Source organism: Topomyia yanbarensis, chromosome 3 (genome assembly GCF_030247195.1).
Source record: "Topomyia yanbarensis strain Yona2022 chromosome 3, ASM3024719v1, whole genome shotgun sequence".
NCBI lineage: Eukaryota > Metazoa > Arthropoda > Insecta > Diptera > Culicidae > Topomyia > Topomyia yanbarensis.
In genome coordinates this window covers 25,748,094-25,767,772 of record NC_080672.1, presented here as the reverse complement: position 1 = coordinate 25,767,772, position 19,679 = coordinate 25,748,094, and the positions used below count along the sequence as shown (strand labels likewise).

Here is a 19,679-nt window from a genome sequence, read left to right as displayed (position 1 = left end):
ATTCGTTAAAAGTGTTCATTTTAACTGTTACCGACGTGATAAAAGCGTTTCAGGAATCGTTGTTGATAGCCCAAAGGTCTGGATTGGGGAGAAGTCGAAAACTGGAAGCTGCAACAACGGCAAAAAGGGTGACTAACAGGTTTAAGTGGAACACCAACCGTTCCCTCCAAGATGTCACAAACAATCTGGGTATGTCGTTCTGTTTGAAATATCCGGTTTAACATGCTTTCTGTAGCTGTGGTTTGAAAGGCTTTCTGTACCTGTGGTTTGTTCATTGTAACCGGAAGCGTCAACCAGAAACGTCTTCATGGATATGTCCGTCATATAAATACGATCAATAAAACGTATCAAACAAGAAACCTTGATCCTAGCCAATATGTCGAAAGTTTTTAAATAAACAATGCTCAACTTCAAAATTGCATCAAAACAAATGTTTCAAAAAATGAAACATAAAAGAACAATTGTTAACTTATGTTAAGTTAACTCAGATTAAAAAGAAGGTAATTTTTTTTATAAAATATATCCCTACGAAAATCAATCGGTACCAACAGTGCAACATAACACATTTTGCATAAGGTATCAAAATACCTTCGAAAGCATTCAGTGGCTCATGTTTGAGCAAACCGAGCAATTGGGTGGATCGTACGTTTACGTACGAAACATTTCCAATACAAAAGAATGATAAATACTATAAAAACCCAAAACCCTTCGTCATATTGTGCATTTATTTCTATTTTAATACAGATTCAAAAAAAACCTCAAAAGAAAGAATCATCCTCTATGTTTGAGTAAACTGGACAGACACAATCAATCCCTATGTTCGAGTAAACTTGTATACGAATGGATAACAGGCTTACTTGCGAAGGACCGCCGCTTCCGATTCATCCTCAGCAGCTTTACACCGCATCAATTCCTTGACTTAGATAATGCGCAACCTTATTTACTAATATTTTAAAATCCATCAATTACGCAACGCATAACACTGATTTATTCTTTTGCATCCTAGGAAGGATGTCGCCACTTCCGATAGTTTATGCCAAATGCTCTGAAAAACGCACCTATGCTAAATTCTGAAACTTTTCATGTATGTATTACTAAAAGAAATGTAAAAATACTGCTGCTAGCAGTGCATTCTTCGAGGGGAGCAAAATGATCAGCATTCTGAATAAGCCTCTAAACGGAAATTGAAACTTCTAGAATAGACCGAATAAGTGAGAAATGTAGCGCTCGCAGACAATATGGATCAATGAACTCTTTGGCCATTCTTATACTGAAACCGGGGTTTCTATTTGCATTTGTTGTAACATAGGAGTATTAATCTTTGAAAGATATTTGCGAGCCAAGGAGAACAGCAAGGTCTTTAACGACTGACACAGACACTCTCTCAAGCAATTTTTCGAAATAGCATAGTTTCAGAGTATTAGGGTTTTCTGCGTGTGAAAAACAAAGCCCCCCACTGCCGGGAAACTTGACCAAGCGAATTTTGAAATACCAGAACAAAAAATAATGGCATAAAACATGCTGCAATGATTTTTTTTTTCATATTTTCGGGGTCCTTAGTACCAGTACAAAAATATAACAGGATTGTATTTCATGAATTTTGTTTTCTTTTAAATACATTTCCTTTTCGGGATTAATAGTACTGATAACATTGCATGTTCACTAGACTGCCCAGAAAAATAATGAATTTTTGAAAACTCAATCGGCCCACCCCTGAGTCGATTCCTAGTCCCACCAGGAGTGCTTGCTCCAAATTTGAAGCAAATCGGACAAGTCTAGCTACCGGACCAACGTGCTTGAAGTTTGTATGGGATTTTTCGACAATTTACATGGAGAAAACCCTCTTGCACACATTTTCGCCGCTAGGTGGCACTGTATACATCAGATTATCACCAAAAGTGAAACTTAAGAAGATAATTTTATTATCTACAACTTTGTTGAAGTCTGCAAAGAGATCCGACTCCAATAGGAAAAGTTAATAAACTTTTAACGAAGTGATGTCTGAGTCAGTTTTGCATGGGACCTAGCAGTGCATGGTAGTGTATCAGTACTAGGTTCTAACAAACAAAACATTATCATGGAATAATGGTTAGATTTAGCTGAATAGTATGTTCGGAAGAATTGTAGTACATAATACGAGTTATGTTTTGGTTAGAAAATTTTAGTTCAATCTGTGACCGCATAGATGGCTCCAACACTAACTTTTCAACGGAGAGAGATAGAATATCGAGATGTTTGGAAGAATTACTGCAATATTCTTGTTCTACAACTTTGTAGAAGACACTTAATTTCTATCTCTCTTCGTTGAAAAGTTAGTGTTGGTGCCATCTATGCGGTCAGATGTGGAACTACAATTTTCTAACCAAAACATAACTCGTATTATGTACTACAATTCTTCCGAACATACTATTCAGCTAAATCTAACCATTATTCCATGAAAATGTTTTGTTTGTTAGAACCTAGTACTGATACACTACCATGCACTGCTAGGTCCCATGCAAAACTGACTCAGACATCACTTCGTTAAAAGTTTATTAACTTTTCCTATTGGAGTCGGATCTCTTTGCAGTCTTCAACAAAGTTGTAGATAATAAAATTATCTTCTTAAGTTTCACTTTTGGTGATAATCTGATGTATACAGTGCCACCTAGCGGCGAAAATGTGTGCAAGAGGGTTTTCTCCATGTAAATTGTCGAAAAATCCCATACAAACTTCAAGCACGTTGGTCCGGTAGCTAGACTTGTCCGATTTGCTTCAAATTTGGAGCAAGCACTCCTGGTGGGACTAGGAATCGGCTCAGGGGTGGGCCGATGGGGGTCATTTTTTCTGTCACTCTAATGTTCACACATCACGAAATTAGCCATATATCTGCTGCTAATTTTGTTGATTTGTGTTTAAGGTGGGATTCTTTGACGTGAATTACAATCCCAGTAGGCACCACAGTATTGTAAATATCTGAAATTTAGTATCTTTCATCAGCTTATTGCCACTTGGTCAAGTCTCCCTGTAAAATCTTGGTCAAATCTCTTACGTTCAATGTCGTGCTAATTTTATATAAATAACTATTCCAATATTTCGATTACTGTAGAATCATTCCACTACTTCATAAGGAATTACATGGTATATGAGTTCTATAAAAAATTATTTCTCTAGTAGAACATGTCCATACAAAATTTGGTAAAAAAAATTGCATCATTTAATGCAAATTCATGAATTACGGAATATTTTCTATGAGGAAAGGATTTTTCACACCAAACTTTTAAATGTTTTTGTGATCTATCCTAAAATGAGAATGGTTCCGACAGTTAATGCTTGTTTCGGCCCGCTCAGGACTATTTCATATTCTTTTTATAAATAAAATCGGGTTTTATGTTGTAGCTTCGGTTTGTTCACTACGGTCGATTAGCTTTTAAATACTATTTTTTTCCCTTTTGCTCTCGCTGTTTACCGTGAAGTTGAAGTTCAAACTTAATGAAAACAAAAAAAATCTGGAAATGATCGTTGAAGTATAAATAAGAAGTAACACTCCCGATGGCCGGTTGTCCGGAACTCAAGTTGCACGATTATATTTTTTGAAAATCGATCGTGTAACCGCTGGTTACACCGTTTATTGTCGGCTTCGCCACAATGAAATATTACACACGATTTGCTCAGTGAGGTCCACCTATCCTAAATCCTACTCTGGGTATAAAGTCAAGCTGTGTGAGTGATAGCCCGCCAAGTCTGACGTTTCGTCTGGGACGGAGGGGTCACTCACGCGGTAACGCTCACAGATACACGCTAGGGATACCGGTCGCAATGGTTTGAGCGAACAATGTCGCGCAACATTCAGTCCATTGGCGTTACGGCTATTAGAAGGGTTGCCAATAAAATACAGCGACCTGTCAAAGTTCGGTCGAAACCGATATCCGACCCGATCGTTTAGTAGGTCGAAGCAAATATAGTTTGACCAATAGAGTGATCGAGTTCTTTCCATCCACAACCATCAAAGGAACTAGAAGTGCGCGTCGTGTCCGTAATTTAATTTGTTAGATTTTGTTAAGTTTATTAAGTGTAAATTTGTGGTTTTCTTGTAGGTTCAGAAGATAGGAAATCGTAGCAAAGTTTAGCTAGATTTTAGAGTGAACAGTTTTAGGCCATCGGTAGTTCCAATAGGACCGCGTGTGCGGTATATTGAATATTGAAAAGGTAATTGTGTAAGGAAAATTGTTAAATTGAAATCATTAAAAGTGGATAAAAAGTAGCGGCGTCACTCATACTAATTTCGCTGGGCAGGTCCTCCAGCGGACCTTTTTGTTCTGGCCCGGAACGCGTTCCGTCCAATTTCTTCCGCAGACAAAGGGGCTCTCGCCGGCCATTTTGGTCTGATACCGATCACCATTATACAATCCCGAACGATTTGTGGGCCGGAAAGATCGACATAGAGGAACGCTATCACTACAAAGCTCCCCATTCGCTGATCAGAACCGTTATTGCTATCGACAACCGTCAGACCCAGCTCCATATGCAGAGGCGCATCGCATGTCAAAGGCCCTTGCATCTGCTGGTCGTCAGTCTTTATCATTCAGCTTCCAGAACCAACCGCATCCGTCCAGCCTCCAGAATTAGCCACTTCCGTCCAGCCTCCAGAACCAGCCATTGCCGTACAACCAACTAGAGCACGCTCCGGGTACCCGTCGCAGCCTCAATCACCATAGTGACTATAGAAACCGCAAGTATTGAGTTACGTCACAATCCACCTCAAGGCCTTTAATGTTGAATAAATTTGTAATATTGCATGAAATTAGCGATTTGTTGGTTTAGTTGGAACCAAAGTGAGCCCTTTTGAACCCTTATTTACACCTATCGTCTGTTTTCGTCTATCGTACTCGGAAAGGAGTTCCAAGCCTAGTCCTTGGATGGTTTTGTTGAAATTTGTCGATCATTGGTCTTTTGTTTTAGGGTCTGTGGATTGGCATTCCTTCTCCTCGGACGTAAACGTCAATCGATGGATCCGTTTCCACCTGTTCCTGTTGACGAATGAGTTACCTGGTGAGTACGTGTGAAGCCATTGATCAATACCCATAGCATAAACATATTTCCCCTCGCAACACCCACTGAGCAAGTCGAGGGGCTACAATCGCGAACGACTTTCGTGCATATAGCTAATGATCATATTGTCTACCAAGACATACCTCCTGATCTTTTCCCTTTCCTGAGATGGAGATGCAGAGGCAGTCTCGGTCTCTATCAACAGCGAGTGTCGAACTAACATTTTTTTCCTTCCTCGGTAGAACAGACTCATTCGGTCAATCACGAAGTCAAACTACGGGTAGTCTACCTAAGCTAAGCTATCCTAAATTGTGATTGGTTCCGATTTTCCACTGTAAAAACTACCAATTTGGTGCAAAATTTGTCAATTTGGGCAAGTTTAGTAGAAATTACCTTTTTCTAGGATTGCAGCTTATATGCATTAGAGTGGGACACGGTTTGTAAAAAATAAAATTTTGCTCCGAGTAACTTTTTGTGTCGCATTTAGCTCTCAGAAGAACTCTGCAAATTTTAAGCTCGATCGGTGAAACTATAATTTCGCGCCCGCGGTTTAAAGTTTACTTGTGGGATTTCGTATGGGGAAATCATCTTTTGCAAAATAATTCTTCCAAGAGTCGCCTGTTACCTCATAAAAATATACAGTTATCTGATTTTTATAGGAAATTTATCAAGGAAACAATGTTTAGAAAACTGCGAAACGATCTTAAGCTCGTGGAAAAAGTTATTAAGAAAAAACCGATTGATGCCCTGAAGATTGATGAAAATTTCACTTTTCGTAGCATCTCTGCTGCTGGCGGTCAAATTATATACACAATTTTTAATTTTCCCTTTTTATGTACAAAAGAAGCTTAAAAATCTTGTGAACTGGCCAAACAGTAGAGATAAATGATTTAGATACATTAAGAGAAGACCAAAATCGTCCGAATATCAATCAGTTTCTACTTAATAACTTTTTTTCTCAAGCGTCAGATTGTTTTGTGGTCTTCGAGACTTTGTTTCTCTGTTAAATATCCCATAAAAGCCACATAACGATTTATTATTAGGAAGCAATGGGCGAGTCCTGGAGGAATTATTTTGTGAAAGTTAATTTTCCTATACAAAATCCCATGTAAACTTTAAACGGTGGGCGCTAAAATATAGTTTCACTGATCGAGCAAAGAATTTACACAGTTGTTCTAGGACCTAAATGGAACCTAAAAAGTTGCTCGGAGCAGGAATCTAATTTTTGTCCCACCCTAATATGCGTATATGGTGGTCCGATGCTACGCGATGATATTGTCATTTCTTTCGTAAACAGATGATTTGCGCATCAATATAACTTTAATTAGAAGCGTTAGGGTCGTTTTTCGTTAAAACAAAAGAATAAAATTTACAAGAAGAGTATTTCACTAAAGACGACGACGTGTTTCATAGTTCCTACCCATAGAATATAAAAATCGGAAATAAACTTCAAGCGTAAAAAACGGACGGAGATTCTTCACGATACAAATAGCTTAAAAATGTTCACCCGCAAAACTCGGTAAGAATGAGCCTCCAGTATAAAAACCGGTTAAAAATAAATATATCGTGTTGTTCAAGAATAAAAGTTGGCTAACAAAAAGTACTTTGTAAGAATCGGACATATTTTTTCCGGTTTTTATACTGAAAGTCCTAGTCCGATTTCTCAGCTTGAAGTTTATATTCGGTTTTTATATTTTAATATATTTGGAGCGGGTTTTACGAAGCATGTTTTGTCCTAGCAACTTTTGTTTTCGGTTGCTCAATTGTCCCACTAAAGAATTTCAACTTTAAACAATCAATTTCACGATGACAAAACGTGAAATTGATGATGATTCGTCAGAAATAGGTCCTGTTAATGAAAGTACAATGGCAAACGGGATGCTGGTAGCATAGTTTTATCTTAGGCAAATTAACATATTTTAAACTTTCATTGCCTTTTTCTCAGCTGGATGATTTGCAACATGGGACAGATATGATTAGAACGGCAGTACAGATATTGCAAACTATTTTCATGAACTATCGAAAAATATAATCATTCGGAACTAGATTGAAAATCACTCTAAATAACAGTTTTAAAATTTAGGAAATTTACCTCGTATGCTCGATAACGCAATATCGCCCACAACTTATACAACACAAAATGTTTTGTAACCAAAATACATTGTATAGTGGGTTTCGCATAACTTGACGTACATAACGAGAGGCAGCGCTAGATGTCTAATAGGAATGGAGAAAAAAAGATTCCGCCAAGATACACCTCAACTATAGGAGCACCCACCCTATTATTTCAGAATATACATATCTCGAGCATGTCAGTAGAATAAAAATTTGCTCAATAGGCATATGACCGGTGTAGTAATAGTTTGCAAAATAAACAAAGGCAAATAAAATCGAAAAAAGACAAATAAAATTGACACCGAATTTATACATTATGCCCACAATGCAAAGCCGATCTATCAATAGCTTCACACAATTGCACAATAATTCCCCAATCCTTCGAAGCAACTTGATTAGAACTTCGCTATAGGGAAGTTCCAGCTTCGCTCTCAAGGTACTCTCTCGCACAAAACAAACGAAAAAAGTTACCATTCCAAAAAGCTCAAACTGGTCTCTCACGCACCACCACATTCGCAGCATCGCAGTAGTGTGTGCATGCCGAGTAAGCAACGGCAGAAACTCGACAAGAGATCGTAGCTTGGCCTGTCAACTGACACACAGCAGTTGAATTTGAACCGCCGTGGAATATAGACTTGTAACTAGATTGCTCGCGTTGCGCTAGTGGGAGATATAGCAAAGCAGCCATTAGTCAGTCAGTCATCATCAACGGTGGTGTGAGGTGATCCCGGATTGTTCTTTGCCTCTGTGTGTGAAAATAATATAAAAAAGTGGGAAAAAAGTCGAGGCAGTTTTGTGCATAAAGCAGCCGTTAGCTAGTCAGCACAGGAAGAGGAAAAACTAGTGTAGTTCTCGGTCTGTGACACCACAGAACAAAAAAAAGTACAAACGCGCAGCGGCAGTTCAAGTTCCGGAGGAAGCGGAAGCTTGGTCATCTTTTTCGAACCGGAAAAAGCAACACATTAGATAAAACAAAAATGGTAAGCATTTTGCAAGTATTCTACGTGAAGACAATTTTCCATTTTTTTGCGGTGAGACGGTGGTTCCTGAGGTTCACACGAGTGGCTGACTAGTTTTGGAATTTTGGTTCCGTTAGAAGTGACAACATCGGCGAAATAAAGGTGAAAAACGACCTTTTCATGTTCCTCGCGAGAGATGTGTTCCAATGGCATGCCATGGCGGCTGACTTGGATGTGTAATATTCGCGGTGCGGCCGATGACACTCACACTGCGATAAAATAGTGGAGCTCCGCTCTGAAAAGATGGGGGAAACTTCATCGCGAACTGTGCTGCTGCGATCTGTTTCCCCTTTGCGGGATGACCTGTGTGCCTGGTTCCAGTCGGGTTGCCGAGAAAGGTGTTTTATTCAAAGAATCGTGTCCGAACGGACTTGGTTTGTGAGTCTGTTAGTTTCTCTTTGCAGGTTACTGTTCGATTAGTAATGTACAATGTCATCCAAAAACGCGTGTATGACTCCCTTATGGCTAATGATCAGACATCTGCTGACGATGGCAAGTTTCGCTGAACCAAAAGGGCCTGCTGGCATTTGTTTTCGTCACCTGTGGGGTTTTTTATGCATTCTCTCGGCAACCAGTTTAGTGGAAAGGAAAACTCTCCGACCGACTCCGGCTGGCGTTTGATTTTTGCCTTTGCACAACACACTCACACTCGTCTTTATGGTGAGTCCGAACGAAGCACCCCAGCGGGACACGATTACACATTTTGCCGCATTGCGGGATTTTTTCCTTCCCACTGTCGCATGCTGATTTTATGGTGTTGCCCGAACGGGATACGTCAACGTTGCGTTAGGATCTTCCTGGCGGTCACTTTGGGGGCTTGTCAGGTTCCAATCATCTACATTCCAGAAATTCTCCCCCCTTAAGTCACTTCATGTAGAGCGAAACTTGAAAAATCGATACTTTACCAAAAGTAGCAGAAGAGGCCATGGGGAAAAAAGTACAACAAATTCAGCTAAATCACACCAGCCAAGCTACAGCTACTACACACCGACACTGGCATGGTTCGGTTGGCAGTACACTTCACACAAAGCATGACATTCGTATGTGTACATATTTATTTTATAAATTTCAACCGCGGCCAACCAACTGTTTCGCGTTGATTCTACTTTTTCGCCCAGTAGAAGGCAGCTCACGAACACCAGTGGAACGAGAAAACGGTGATGGGGAGCTTTCTCGGCTAACGTGGCAGGAGATGGGGTCGGGGCGCTGCAGAAGGATCTCCCTGGTAGCGAAAATTGTTTAAAATTGACTAATTTCCGACATTGGACCAGAGAGAATGGTGTGTTCCTTACTCTATATCGTGAGTGCAGAGTGATAGCGAAATTAGGTCAGGCTTTAGCTTAATTGACGAAAGTTGATCCCTTTTTTTTCTTGGTCGATGTCGTACAAAATAAATATGCCTGCACAGCTAGAGAATCCGTTCGATGAATCTTTCTTTGGACCTATTCATTAGTCTTCCATTAGGCTGCAAATTCGGAATCACAATTAGCGAAGCTTAGGAGGGTTTATAATTAATCAAAACCTCAATTTTTGTTCTTACCCATGATAAATGATGAAAGTTGATGCTCAACGCAAGAAAAGGGTGTATTGTATTGATTCTTCCAAGGCTGAAAGTACAGAGAACGGGAGAATTCAACCTATATTTATGTGATTGAAAAATTATATGACATAGTATCTTGTTTAATAATAATCTTCGTTGCTATATGCGAAGGTCATTATTGTAAAATGTAAAACATGAACTTCAATTGATTCCCGAGGTTTTGTATCTAGAAATACAATTAAAAGATCTCAGGTTCCCAAATTCTTAGCAACTTCCAGTTTTCAAATTGCAAGATTCGGTGTGCTAGACTGGTTTACCAGTATATCATAATACCAATTTGAATCTATGACTCCCTGACGATTGCTTCTTTGGACAATTTTAAAGGATCCTATTTTGTTGCAAAATTTACCTCAGTTCCTAACCATAGTGTCTAAAAGAAAGTGCCACATAATTGTTGTGCTCATTTAACATTTTTACCTGGTGGTCTGACAATGAAGTTGGAGTTGTGCGAATGTGCTTTGACCGTCCTTTCTTAGCTAAGGGTAATATTAGTGGTGACACACTTTACGCTCAGACAACGGTATGCACCTATGAAGGTGAGATAGATGCACGTCTATTGTGCCAGCAAACTGCCTCTTTGTCTCGAGAGAAATTTAATACTTTCGGATAAATATCTATTAGAGTAGATACGTTTTAGCAACTTTCGTGTGATCTGACCAGTACTGGCATGTGACGCTTTGTTTCTCATATGTAAGTAGTGTGACGTTCGTATGGAGTGGACCAGCAGGCATTGACACGAAGGACTAGCATGAATAGAAATCTTTACTAAATGCAATTTTCTATCTTAACTCCGGTTCTGTTAATGTTCAGTACTGTCAAGTGGTTCCATCGATTACTCGATTCAGTAAAAGATTTTGATTTCATCCGAATTCAAACATCGTGACGCTTTGAGATCGTAGTTCACATTGTTGAAGTTGAGTAGGAATATTAGTAGTGCGAGGTGGTTTCCTTGTGGTGTGTCGGATGGAGCAATGACGATTACTGTTGATATTTTCCAGATCAGTCTGAGTCGTAATATTTTAGTTATACAGTGACGACCCGTTTTTAGCAGACCCTTGGTAAATTTTAAGCTGAAAAATCGGGTCATATATTTTTCTCTCTTTTTAACAAACCGAAGCTCTTAAAATATTCTTCTTTGGTCCTTAGATATAGCCTTGCAACCTTTTCTGATTATTTACTTTAAGTTCCTCTTAAGGTGGCCTGACATCACAAAATTTAAAAAAAATATTCTTGTTTTTGCATTTCTCGGATCTCTAAGATACGAAATATATGCCCAAGAAGGGATTTACTCGAATTCAACTTGGTTCGTCTGCTAGAGCCCACCAAACTACCAACTACCACTTTTCATATGAAGCTGATAAAATCGGGTCAAAAAGCTGATAAAATCGGAGGTAGATAAAATCTCCACTGTATTATATTCCAACTGTCATGGGTTTGTATTTTGAAACTGGTGCCCTAAATTAAAACATACATCAGCGCAAGTCAGTTATTTTCGCACATAACGTGAGCCTGCGGCAGCACTCGTTGCCTGAACAACTTCTACTGGTTGGGCATTTAGGTGCTACATTTGATGTGCGTGTGTCGAATTTGATTACAGTAGCTGATTTTTTTGTGTTGGCTTCAGTGTAGTGTTAAATTCCTGTAGTATTAAATCTGATTGCCTAACTGGCACGTGAGGATTTGACCTCTATATGTTTATAACGTGGTCTGAGAAAAAAAGGGAATGGAGCGAGTTACCCGCATTCTCACAAACATCGGTAGAAATACCTGGGCAGAAGTCCCACAATCTTTCCTTCCCGTATTATGTATGATTCAATGCCTACTAGAAGTACGTGATTACAGAACGTGTACTCGCACGACCACAACGGTGATTTGAGGTCATGCTCTGGTCTTTCAAAGGGATCCAAATCCTGTCTATTGTCAAACTCCCTATGCAGAAATAGGGATGCCAGTCGTCTGCATACGACGTATTGCACTGTTAAGCGGAATTCTTCCTTAGCTAAACTATTGAACGTTTTCAATGCAGAATTTCGTATGTGATGGAAATGTATAAAAATGACTTCCATAGGATTAAGCTTTTGGTGCATACCTGAATATCCGATAATTTAACTACGTTGCTAACTATTCAAAATATAGCACTGTTTTTTCATGGAAAATTTGATAGCCAGATGACGAGCACTGGTGGACCAATTGTCGAAGGTATCTTGTAAGGGGCCATCCATAAATGACAGCCTTTTTGAGCAATTTTTTAACACCCGCCTCCCCATCGTAGCATTTCCTCACAAACTTCTAAATACTCTCCTGGTAATTACGTAGCTTGACGGTAACTCTATCCCCCTTGTCCCCGCAAAAATTAAAAAAAAGCGATCATAGTTATTTCCCTTTAAAAAAGCTACGTAGCACGACAAGACCCCCTACCCCCCTGTCATCACACATCATCACAAAATACAAAACTCCCCCCTCCCCCATATAATGCTACGTCATCTCGTCGCTGTTGTGCTATCTTATGACAAACGCCATTTTGGGGTAAACTGAGTTAGATATGCCACATCACGTGTCTAAAAAATCTTTACAAAGTGGCGTTTTCAGAATTTTGATATTCTGCTTAGTTACTGAGATATATCAAAAAACATAATGAGAAATTTTGAATTTGTTGCTTCAAATGACTGTGTCTGAGGATTAACTCATGGTATCTTGATATATAAGATGTTTTTATGTGTAAAACTCTCTAAAGAACATAATGGCATAATAACTTTCAAAACAAAATTACTCGAATTGTGATAAAAATGTAGTTTTAGTTTTAAACTGGAAATATAGCATATTTGGCAACACTGTAACCGAAAATAACTATTTTTGCTAGATTCTCTGACTCATTTCCTTCAAAATGCATCTCACCGATTGTTTATAGGCCAAATTAAACCAAAGATATGAATAAAAGTTAATAATTGATGATTTTTTTCTATGGAAAATTTTCCATGCACGATTATGACACGTCATACAAATTTTGTCATCTATACACACCTATGACATGTGTGAGTGCGACTTTTGTTTACATTTATAGTCAAAACTCGCAACATAGTCAACCGATCTACATAATATTTGAGAGATTTACAAAGAATAGATAGAAGCATCAATTGTCTTCTTTGAATTGTTTATACTATTTATAATTTTCAAGATATTACATCTCAAACTTTAAAAATCGTTTTTCTCGAAATGAGCTAAATGGCGCTTGTCATAAGATAGCACAACAGCGACGATCTATGGATCGTCCCTAACGGTCCCTAAAGATCAATGACTCAACAGAGACCATCTGGAAGTTACCCTAACGTGTAAGAAAAGACGACATTCGTCGATGTCATTGATGTAAAAATTGTAGAAGAGGGAGCTTTGACATGAGCCCTGGAGAGAGTACATGCAACTATATTGTATTGTTGTTAAATCAACGAACGAATAATGCATCTGTCCTTCTCACAACAAATTTAGAAAAGAGTTGTTAAAAATGCGCGAAAGGAGGAAGCTTAGGGAAGCAAATCGTTCTCTTCAGAGAATTGCTAGGCACAGCAGCAGATTTGCTTTCAACGGGGTCTTCAGAGTAACACTCGACTTGAAGTCATAGAAGTGGTCGACGGAGCAGTTCTTTTTTCAATTCTGCCAAAGAGCGACTTGAGGTGTGCCGTAAGGAAATGCTCCATTTTTTCCTCGCGCATCTTTCGCGTGAGAGATATCGAGAGCACATGAAACTCTGCAGTACGAATTACTTAGAGGTTAATTACTCCATCACTTTCAACTATCATTGCAGGTACGTAAACGAGATATTCCTTCGTGAAAAACTTGCGGCTAATAATATTGTTAATCTGGTCAAGGTTAATCACAATTTCTCTCAATTTATCTTGGCGAACCATGGTTATACAGTAAAGACCCGATTTAGTCAGCCCCCGATTTTGACAGCTTTCGGATTTAATTTTGTCAGTCAGACAGGGTTATGAGACTATGTCTAGGAACTAATGAAGAAAATTTTAACAGCTAAATAAATATATTTTGTCATTATCCCCATTTTATAAACCTAAAATACACCGAGGGGCTGATAAAGCCGTATTACATTGGTTTCGCTCAAGTGCTAGGGCAGTGTAACAACCGGTGATTCAATGTACGTAAATTAAGTTAATAAATTATTTGAAAAACTTGGCGATATCTAGAAATGATAAAGTTAACTATTGTCTGGATCGGTAGTAGGGTGATGAGCCCATTTTCGCTATGTTTCTATTATCACCCTACCCATTTGAAGCCGTTGGTTAGAGTAGTTTCTGCCATCTTTGTTCAACGCATTGAGTCAAATGGTAGCCCAACAATAGGGCCTCTTGATTAGAGGTGTGCGCCGATGCATTTTTTATCGGCGGCGGCGTAAGCGACATTTTTGGCCGGCGGCGGCGGCGTTGGCGGCGTCACGCCGTTGGAACCTATCGGCGGCGGCGCGCCGGCGTGTGTCGGCGTGACGAATATTGACGCCTAGGTAACTAAAAAAAATCTTAACAGTATAATTCCTTTCCCAAATTTTCGGTTTCTATTGTAACAGACTTCACAGCACATACAAACAAACGTTATAGCTTAAAGAAAATATTAAAAAAAAATCATCGCCCACGATGTACTAGCGACATCTGTTGAACACATTGCACAAAATGTAATTCTCGCAACCATATCCATTTTTTTTAACTGAAGCTCCAATAGTGCCCACCCTGCTTGCCAAATGCAAGATAATAAATGAAAGGTGGAACTATTTTTACAGTTGTAAAATTTGGAGAACGAAATAGAAAAATTGTCGATGTCGCATACTACGACTTCGCATGAAATAATGATTGCAATGGACAAATTTGAAGAATGCAGAGAAACAACTGTATTTCAATGACCCATAATAATTATTTATTCTTCTATATTTGGGAAAGTAAGCAACGTTTTTTGTTTCTATTTAGTCATCTTTACCGTAAGCCCGGGGACAATTGCCAGCTCCCATATATTGAATTCATAAGCAAATTTTGGGGTGATTTGGTGATATCATGGCGGCTTGAATGGAGCAAAATTTGAAAAAGGGCGCATCCCATTTATTATTTTCCATATCTGTGGAAAATATTCAAATTTAAGCATTTCTACCATTTCTTTTTGCTGCTAGAATTCTGATAAAAACACAAATTCTATTCAAAACGAATTGTTAAGCTTGGTGGTGATGTACTTTCATTGGCCAAAATGTTTTTCATTTACATTTCTCGAGATAAAAAGCACCAATGATTTAACGATTTCAAACTTCACACAACAAGAAAACCAAAACATGTTTAGGAAGGAAGAGAGCCGGTTGTTAAAAACTACGACTTCCAGCTAAATATATAATAAGATTTATGTAACTTTGCTGACGGTTTTCAGTTAGGGATAAATTTATTCTCTAATAATAGTTTTCTTTATTCATATTTTGGAATAAGCTTTTTCTAAATGTTGATCTAGCCGCATTGACGGCGTTCATAACACACGTACCGAAACACGCTTTTTTCTTGAAACTTTTTCGTTTCATTGTTCGTGGTACTCATACAGAGAAGGCATACTAGCGCCACCATCAAGTCGGTGGTGCATATATGAAACAAGCACCATCTGTCAAGTTGTCCCTGGGTTGTTTACCGTCGCTCTTTTAGAATCCCGCAGATATCAGGAACCCTAACACGAGGCGTTATTATTGGGCATTACTGCGCAGAAATGTTACTTTTAATGATCGTGTAAGGACATCTTTCAAGGTAGACACATTACTTCATTTTCCAGGCTGGTGTTTACTTTTTCTTCTTTTAAGTACAAAATCGCCACGATGATAAGAAATACGATTCCCTGGCACTACATTTTCATACAACGTACGGTCTGCTTCTATCTTGAGTGCAAAGTATGCTCGATGTGTTGGAATCATACAGATCTACACCCTGACGAAACCTAAATATACAGTTACTATCAATCATAATCATTCCACGACTTGACGTGTTAGCTCTTGTTAGGTTGAAACTGATCACTAAACAAGTTTGATTGAAAATGGTCTGAGCGTATCTCTAGTTTTCGTAGCACCTGCACCCCGCCAATTTCTCCAGCAGTTCCGGGGACCAACAAATTCTAATCCATTGCATACATTCGATACACCGAATCAATTAAATCACTAACATCCTGTTATGTGCTTACTCACCGATCGATATCGTGTTGTAACTTAAGAAATTAAAAGGTACACCTCGTCTTTTTGCAGATGATACCGCCTTGTTTTATCCAAACACCAGCTGTAGTGGTATTGTGCGAGATATGGAAGATGATTTAAAATTGCTTATAAAATATTTCAACGCTAACCTTCTCTCCGTAAATTTATCCAAAACCAAATATATGATTTTCCATTCATTTAGAAGATCTATAGCCCAACACCCTGACCCGTGTACTGAAAACTACATGATCGAGGAGACGAAAGTCTTCAAATACCTGGGTCTTTGTCTTGATTCCACACTTTCTTGGAACGACCATATAAAATCACTTGAAAAAAAGATCGCTTCATTATGTGGGGCTATGCGCCGGGTTTGTTCTTTTATCCCACAGCACGTACTATTGAAGTTCTACTATGCGCATATCCATTCCCTTTTAAATTATCTTGTATCACTGTGGGGGCATGCCAGCATATCCAATTTAAAAAAGCTTCAAACACTTCAGAATAGATGCCTTAAAATTATATTCAAGAAGCCAATCATGTATCCAACTATCCTGCTTTATACTAATAATTCTCATAACATATTGCCCTTGCTTGGATTGACTGAATTACAAACAATATTGTATGTTTTTAATGCACAGTACAACCCTCTAGCACATAATAACATACGGTTTACTACAGGCATTCGTATGTATACCACTAGGCAAGCCAATAATTTACAACGCACCAGGGCTTTCAGCAACCTTGGTCAGAAACGCATTTCCTTTGCCGGGCCAACGATTTTCAATCAGCTTCCTACTGAGTTAAGACAGATAACAAATCGCATCCATTTTGAAACAAGCTTAAAACGTTATTTGAAAAATAAAATTAGTGTGTTTTTAATATGAACTTAACATGAACTGCATAAACTTGATGTTCCCCCTAAAAGCTTTCTTTCTTTTCCTTTTCCATTTTCTTAGAATGTTAATATTAAATTTAAATTTAGTTTAAATAGTTTAGTTTAAAATCCGAATCTATTTAATATTAATACTACAGCGGGCCCCTTAAAAGGAATTAGCGTTCCACTGGGTGCTCTTTGTAGCTATTATTTGTACATTATACTGTAATGTTTGTGCCGGTTACTTTCACGTGTTAATTTTGTCTATTTTTTCGTTCTCAGCGTCTTCGCGAATACCTTTTTTTCATTTTTGTGCTGACCTTTTTTTTGCACGCTGAGAACTGATGTGTCCACTACCAGGGGGCTCTCTTTGCGAGCCTTTTGGTGTGGGGGTGAGAGGCGGGCAATTAAAAAAAAAAAAAAAAAAAAAAAATGGTTGTGAACAACTCCCACCTTGGGCACTTCGACAAGAATGAATTTCCCATTTCCGGCCCATATTGTTTGTTTTGGTTTGCATGAAATTAAAAAGACCGTAACGTTTTCGGGTGGGTGCGGAAACTAAGTAACGCATTTAGCTCTGTGTCAAAATCTCTTCACTAACGCCACCGATTTGTAATTGAAATCGACCGTTTTTTCTATGAGTGATGAAAATTCATATCGTGTTACGTCTTATTTGTCTGTGATACCGGGCTGGTGCAACTGACACTGAAAATCTTTCTTGAGTGGGGCTAGATCACACGATGAATAATTTATGAGACTAGAAATCTTACCATTGCTCAACTATTCTTCGAGAAAAAAAATGTTAAAATAGGTCACGATTCAATCAATTATAAATAAACCTCGTATTGAAAATAATTTTTGTGTTTTCACAAAAATAGTTCACGCAAAAAAAGATGACATTATACTGAAATGTTTAGTAGGTGGTTGCGTCTGAATTTGTTTAATATTTTTATGATTCTAATTCATAACTCGATGAAACATTGATTTGTATTAACTTTATTGACTAAAACAGTCAAGAATTGAACGACGTGCAACGATTTTCGTAAATTCTCGTCGTGTTATCGTGATATTTTAGTATTGAGCTTACCGTTGGATTTTTTACACAGAGTCACGCGTCTTATAGTTTTCTAAATTAAATCACGGACATGAATTGTGGCTAGGTAATGTATTTTGCTCAGCGCAGTTTCATTTAATTCCGAACATTTCTCTGAATTTTAACAAAGGAACTTCAAAAAATTTTACGATCTTGATCGAAATCTTTAGAATTTCTGGGAAGTTTACGAAATTTCAAGAGTATTTAAAGGATTTATGGAAAAAAATTCAAACATCAAGGGGTGTCTTCAAGCTTTGCAATATTACTTCAAACAAATAAATTACAACGAACCTCAAGTAAATTTCTAAAACTCACAGTTAACTTCACAAAATTATGGAAGGTAGACCAAAAACTTTTGCATGCTTTATGTACGGTGTCTCACAAGTATCAGAGAAGTATTACTAACTTCGAAGTAACCGGCAAAATTCAAAGAAGTTTTTCTGAAGACCATGATTTTAGTAACTTTCAAGGTATACTATCTAGAGCAATGATAACACGATTTTTGCTAATTGATTTTCAAATATTATGCCCATAAAATGTGAGTGCTGAATTCATTACATTCTAGGAGATACTATGTTTTGAATAGAATGGGTAAGATTCGGATCAAGTACGCCCAGCGAATTTGATGGAGACTAATATGACTTACAGATCTGCACAAACACAGCTAAACGAGCCTTTTTCCTTCTATACTTCTTTTGTGAAACTTGTGCGAGCAATTAAAGGAAGTATTCAACATATTGGCATGGTTCAAGGATTAAGGTATGAAAGGGAACTATGCTTTATATATCTTTAAGCTCATATGTTGTCATAAAACATATTTAAAATTTAATCGCCATTGCAAATATATTTAAATATCCGTTTTGCGACCAAAAAATAAAGATATAGAAAAACCCGGGGCTAGTTGGCGGTTGGGGTAAGTTGGCGGAATCTCCTTTTCTCCGTTTCTATTAGACATAAAGCGCTCTCTCTCGTTGTGAACCTCAAGTAATGTGAAACGCATTATCCAATGTGTTTTTGTTGTTAAACATTTTTTTTATAGAAGCTGTGGGTCATATTGTGTTTTGAGCATACTTTGTGAATTTTCTTAATTTTAAACATTTTGTGTTATTTAAGGTGGTTTTCAATATATTCCCCGAATGATAATATTTTTCGATAGTGCGTGAAAAGAGCTTTCAGTATCCGTATAGATATTACACCTATCCATACACAAAAGTAATTTTTTTAATCCTTTTTTATAAAAAGTGCGGTTGGGGCAAGTTGGCGGTACTATTTACAGTGCAAAAATAGTCATCAAATATTTTCATTTCTCGAATTCACTCCAAAGTAAGAGAAACTTTTTCTTGTGTCTCTCGTCTATGCAATTATTTCGACCAATTGCCTGAAGAATTTCGAAAATTTGCTTTTGAATATGGAGTACGCGTCGAAGTGAAAATGACAGGGTATTGAGACTGAAATATAATGAAAAGTGTCGAATAATATACAGTTTTTATTGAAAAGACAATCGGCACATTTCATAGGGACCACTGATGTAATCGAATTTCCATTTGATTGCTTATTTTTTGGGCATTCCGCCATTTTACCCCACACATACCGCCAACTTACCCCGAGGCTGGGGTAAGTTGGCGGCTTTTCCGTGTCACATATTTTTTTTCTCTAGAAATAAAGACAACGTATGAAACATTTTCATAAAATTCAGAGATGCTGCCAACAGTCTGCCCTTTCATACAACGTGTTCT

At 38.0% G+C, this 19,679-nt stretch overlaps 1 protein-coding gene across 1 annotated transcript in view; it reads left to right on the top strand.

Annotated features, from left to right (window-relative positions):
• The first annotated feature begins 7,738 nt into the window (after positions 1-7,738).
• Positions 7,739-19,679, top strand: part of LOC131691538 (calmodulin) — a 134,861-nt gene continuing 122,920 nt past the window's right edge. Inside the window, exon 1 of the mRNA XM_058978040.1 lies at positions 7,739-8,126. Coding sequence (XP_058834023.1) covers positions 8,124-8,126 — 3 coding nt within the window. The 5' untranslated portion in view covers positions 7,739-8,123. The remainder of the gene's footprint in view (positions 8,127-19,679) is intronic.